The 5,675-nt window shown below is 51.8% G+C and overlaps 1 protein-coding gene across 1 annotated transcript; it reads right to left on the reverse strand.

Annotated features, from left to right (window-relative positions):
• Positions 1-2,506: 2,506 nt before the first annotated feature.
• LOC134413753 (zinc finger protein 662-like) lies at positions 2,507-3,233 on the reverse strand. Its single transcript, XM_063147783.1, is given in 1 exon segment — positions 2,507-3,233. A coding segment is annotated over 1 exon segment (435 nt). The 5' UTR covers positions 3,073-3,233; the 3' UTR covers positions 2,507-2,637.
• Positions 3,234-5,675: the final 2,442 nt, after the last annotated feature.

Below are 5,675 nucleotides of genomic sequence, written 5' to 3' on the forward strand. Positions count from 1 at the left end.
AGCTGAAGTCTGCTGTTTAATCTCCTGTAGTCTGTTAACTTGTGTGCTCCCAAAAAAACCTGCAGAGAAAACAAAGGAGATTCAAGGCTACCTAGAAAGGAATGCAAACATCCAAGCTGAAGAGAGATAAGGAGACGGGGCTCCCGCACCGACCCTGGGGCTGAAGCAGATGGAAAAACTGAATCTGGGTTACGACTACGTGACTAAACAACTGGCAGACTCATAAAATTTATAAGACAGTTTAATACGTGTGTGCCAGGAAAATGAATCCACAAACATCAGAGGTTTATGTCCAGAAAGGAGACAGAGGAGTCCTTTGACTTTATTTTAATAAAGGGAGAGACCATGGGGCATTCCCCTGGAGTCTCTCAAAATTTTGGAGGATGCAGCCTCCTTTTTATCCTAATTTCCCTTTTCTCTTCCCCGATTGGCTGAGGTACTTGAGAGGTAGAGACTTCCCAAAATGCCTGATACCAAAGATTTCCCTCAAACGTATAACTCCCCTCTTTTAATTTTTAAATCTTATGGAATTTAGGGGTTTCCTCCATTGTTTCTTTCATCTTGCAACGTACAATTTCATTTATCAGTAACCCTAAAGTTTATTTGTAAAAACAAATATCTTTTTCCATTGATCAGTGGAATCCTTCCCATTGTTTCTTTTATCTCTCAGTGCTGGTTTTATCTAGCAGCAGACCCACAGCAGGTTTGTAAAGACAAATCTGATGTTCCTCTCATATGTACATGTCTTTTATGCATATGCAACAAGTTAAGAGGTAAAATAGACTTGGGAATTTTCGGGGGTGCCTATGCCCTTAGGGAGCACCATCCAGTGCTGAAACTGATCATACTGGCTGTATAGTTTCTACAAATTGTGGGTTTTTTTCTGCAAATCAGGGTGAGCCTCTGCTTGTGAGACTGCACTGGGACCTTACTAACACCCACCTCACTGAGAGAGGGACCCATCACCTTCTGCCTGGGACCCCGAGCTTGGCTCTCCCTGCCCTGCCGCCCCTGGTATAGATACATATTATAATACTGGCTTTTCACAAATGTAAAAATGGATTTTATATCTGTGGTGTTAAAATAACTTTGCTATATAGTTTCTATTTCTGTTGCTAATTAAGGTTAGACATAGAGTGAAATACCTGATATAATTATGCTTGTGCTAAAATGCCTGCTTTGGTTGGGATAACATCCAATTGAGAGGAACAGCAGATGTGTCTTTACAAACCAGCTGTGGGTCTGCTGGTAAACAAAACTAGCACTGAGAGATAAAAGAAACAATGGGAAGGATTCCACTGATCAATGGAAAAAGATATTTGCCTTTACAAATAAAAAAGAAATTAGGTTTGCTGATAAATGAAATTGGACATTGAAAGATGAAAGAAACAATGAGGGAAACCCCTAAATTCCATAAGAATTAAAAATTAAAATTATTCATTAGAGGGAAATCTTTGGTATCAGGTATTTCAGGAAGTTTGTGCCTCTCAAACACCGCAGCCAATGGGGGAAGAGAGAAGGGAAATTGGGATAAAAAGGAGGCTGCATCCTCCAAAATTTTGAGAGACTCCAGGGGAATGCCCCATGGCCTCTCCCTTTATTCAAATAAAGTCAAAGGACTCCTCTGTCTCCTTTCTGGACATAAATCTCTGATGTTTGTGGATTAATTTTCCTAACACAATGAACACAGGATGAGGACACCTCTACAGATCTGCTAACTATCAGCAACCACTGTCTGAAGGCAGTGTGGACTGGACCCAAAACTGAAGATGATGATAAAAAAAGGACTAAAACCACAAGCCAGGAACACTCATGCTCTAAAACGGCAGATCCAAGGAGGAGATATGCTAAGGAGTTCTTGGAACATGTAAACTGGTTTGGGGAAATGTTTACTATGCATAAGGGTCTATGAATATTCAAAAGGTTGGTGTAAGGGAAAAGGTATTTAAGGGGTATCCCCAGCTGAGTGCCAAGATGCACCTGGCTGTAATAACTTTTGCTATATGGTCCTTGTTTCCTACTGTTCTTTATTAAACTTTTTAAATTTTCACAGGAGACTGAAGGTGTTTTTCACACCCCACACCCCCTGCCTGCTGATACATCTTGCCAGCCCACTCTGGTGCTCCCCGAGCCCTGCTGGGGCACCGGGATCAGCTGCCCCTGTGGGTTTGTGCAGCAGAGCCTCTGTCAATGCTGTAGTTGTTGTTCTTTGTTTGCTTTATTATACACACCAGTAAAGAACTGTTATTCCTCTTCCCATATATTTGCCTGAGAGCCCCTTAATTTCATTATTGTAATAATTCAGAGGAAGGGGGTTTACATTTTCCATTCCAAGGAGGGCTCCTGCCTTCCTTAGCAGACACCCATCTTTCAAACCACGACAAGGTAAAAAAATCAGCTCTTCCCAAGGAGTTTCCAATATGGAGCTGAGACCCAATGGATGTTCCTGCCCCAGCGTTGAGTCAGGTGCCTACTGGGAACCAGGATGATGTAGAGACCAGCCAGGTGTCTTCCCAACTTGGATTATTGGGAATGTGGGTCATCAGGGCTCTCTGCAATGAGGGTTCTCTGATGGGAGAGGAAGTTGGAGCAGTGCATGAAGCTCCTCCTGTAGCTGGGGCACTTGCAGGGCTTCCCTTAGCGGTGTCTCCACTGGTGTTGATTCAAGACTGAGCTGGTCCTGAACCTCTTCCCACACTCAGGGCACTTGTAGGGCCTCTCCCCGGTGTGGATGCGCCGGTGCCTGGTGAGGTGGGAGTTGTGCTTGATGCCCTTCCTGCAGTTGGGGCAGCGGAAGGGCCTCTCCTCAGCGTGAATCCGCTGCTGTGTAAGGAGAAGGGAGCTGGTCTGAAACGATTTCCCACACTCGGAACACTCGTAGGGCCTCTCCCCAGTGTGGATCTTCTGGTGGGAGGTCAGGTGGGGGCTCTGGAGGAAGTTCTAGCCACATTCCCAGCACTCACAGGGCCGCTCCCCGGTGTGGATGCGATGGTGGATGGTGAGCTGGGGGCTGTCTCTGAAGCCCTTTCCACACTCAGGACACTCGTAGGGCTTCTCCCCAGTGTGGATCATCTGGTGGTGGAGCAGGCGGGACGTACAGCTGAAGCTCTTCCCACACTTCAAGCACTTGTGGGGCTTCTCCCTATCATGGAGCTGCTCAGGGATCACCAGCTCTGAGCTCTGGCTGAAGCTCTGTCCACCTCCCTGGCTTAGGGTGGGCTTTCCTCCTCAGATCCCCGCCATCTGCATTTGCAGCCCCTCCTCGTGAGGCATCTCCGGGGCTTTTCCTCCCCGTTGGCTTCCTGCACCGTGGAGCCGCTCAAAACAGCCTCTTCCACCAGGTTCTGCCATGGGGATTTGTCCTCCTTGCTCTCCATGCTCAGCTCCTGCTCTGGGGGAGGAAGGACAAGGACAGGATGGGATTTGCCTCTGTGCCACAGGCAAGGGCAAGGAGATCCCCCCAGGGCTGTGCTGCAGCCGGGGGCTGTGCTGGGCTGGGAGATGGGAGCAGCACAGAGGGGAAAGGGGCACTGACTTCCTCCTCACCAGCCTCAGTGTCCCGGGGCATCTTCCTCACAGCCTTCCAGGGGTTGGCAATAGGAAATCCTGGTTTGGGGAAAAACAAGAGATGAGCACCTTGGGTTTGAAGGTCCCCCTGTCCAAGTCCATGTCTAGATGTCAGCATCATGTGTCCATAAAAATCTCCTCTAAAAAAGCCTCCCAGGAGTTCCCCATTTCTGGTCTCTCAGTTTTGGGGTTCTGGGATTCCTCCCTGTCCAGGCTGCTGGGTGTCCCAGCAATCCCAAAAGCTCCTCTCTATTCTGTCTCCCCATTTAGGCATGCTGGGGTATTTGGGGGTCCCTTCTCCCCTCATTCTCTGCTCTGGGCTGCAGCGGCTCCAAGGAGTCCCTCTGCCCCTCTCCAGGCTCTTGAGGCTCCCGCCAATGGCAGCGCTCCCCCCTCTCTGGGCTTCCCACTTTGGCCTCCTGGGGGACATAGGGCTCTGCTGTCCCTACAAGGGGCCTTTTCTGCTCAGTTTTGCAGGTCTTCATTTTCCAAACATCCCCCCAGAAAAGGGACCCCCAGGATATCTGGGCCGAGCTCCCCATCCCTAGTCTCAATCCCAAGGGTCGGGGGAGGGTTTGGTGGTGCTGAGGCACCTGAACCTGCACTATATCCCACAGGAATGGGCAAGGGAATAGCAAGGCTGGGGGAAGCCATGAGGACGAACGACCACAGCTACATTCCTGGATTCACTCCTCCACCGAGGAGCTTGCATCCTGGAGGAGATATCCCACAGAATATCTGTGGGATATCACCCCCAACACCTGCAGTCCTCCAGGGCTGAATCCAGAGCCTGCTTCTGCCTGGCTGAGAGCACAGAGGGAGCTGCAGGACATCTCAGGTTTCCCTGGATATTTCTCCAGGTGAGCACCTCTAGCTCTCCCAGCCTGGCTCCAGGCCAGCTGGGAGCACCTCTGGGGCATCCTCTGGACTGGTTCCAGCAGCTCCAGGTCCTTCCTGTGCTGGGCCCCAGGACTGGAGCAGCTCTGCAGGTGGGGTCTCACCTGAGTTGGGCTGAGGAGCAGAAACCTCCCCTTCTCTGCTGCCCACACTAGGGCTCAGTCCAGGCTCAGGGGGGCTTTCAGGGCTGGGGCTTCCCTCTGCTTTCCTCGATATGCCTTTGTGCCTCCTCATCCTCTTCCTCCCACTCCTCCTCTTCCATCCCTCCTTCTCCTCCTCCCTCAGCCCACCTCCTTCTCCTCTTCCATCCCTTCTGGCTCTCCTCCTTCATCCTTCCCCTTCCCTCCCTCCTCCTCCTCCCCCAGCAGGAGCCACACCCTTGGTGCCCCGTTCCCGCAGCCCTCGCAGCCGCGGCAGGAGCAGGGATGGAGCCGGGACAGGTCGGGATGGGCAGTGCGGCGCTCTCGGCTGCTCCCAGCCACTGCGGGTGGGGGGAACTGGGCCCGGGCCAAAGGAGAGGCAAACTGGGCAAACTGGGGGCTGCACATCCAAACTGGGCCTTGCTGGGGACCCTGCCTGGCCAGTGCCAGCCCTTGGGGCTCCTCTCGACACATCTGCCAGGGGGGAACGCACACAGGGCTGGGGGATCCCAGCAGTGGCAGCACTGCCAGGGACTGGTTTGTACTGTGGGAACTGGGAATGACTGTGAGCATGCTGAGGGACACTGCGATATACTGGGAGTGTCTGTTAACCATACTCAGGTGACTGGAACCACATTGGGAACAGGTGGGACCACGCTGGGAAGAACTGGGACCCCATGCTGGGGGTAACTGGGAGTGAGTGGGAATGACTGGGTGTACACTGGGGACAACTGGGCATGACTGGGACCATGCTGGCAGGGACTGGGATCATCTGTGGATTGGCTGGCACTATACTAGGGATAACTGGGATCACACTGGGAGGAACAGGGAGTGACTGGAACCGTGCTAGGGGCTACTGGGATCCAACTGGGATCACAGTAGGAGAAGCTGGCCAATGCTGGGAGTGACTGGCATCATACTGGCAGGAACTGGGACTGCACTGAGGGTGACTGGGAGTGGCTGTGAGCAACTGGCATCAGGCTGGAAGCAACTCAGGGCAACTGGGGGTGACTGGGAGAGACTGAAACCACACTGGGGGTAAATGGGAGCAACTGGAACACTACTGGATGA

The sequence above is a fragment of the Melospiza melodia genome, unplaced genomic scaffold (assembly GCF_035770615.1).
Source record: "Melospiza melodia melodia isolate bMelMel2 unplaced genomic scaffold, bMelMel2.pri scaffold_51, whole genome shotgun sequence".
In the NCBI taxonomy this organism is placed as follows: domain Eukaryota; kingdom Metazoa; phylum Chordata; class Aves; order Passeriformes; family Passerellidae; genus Melospiza; species Melospiza melodia.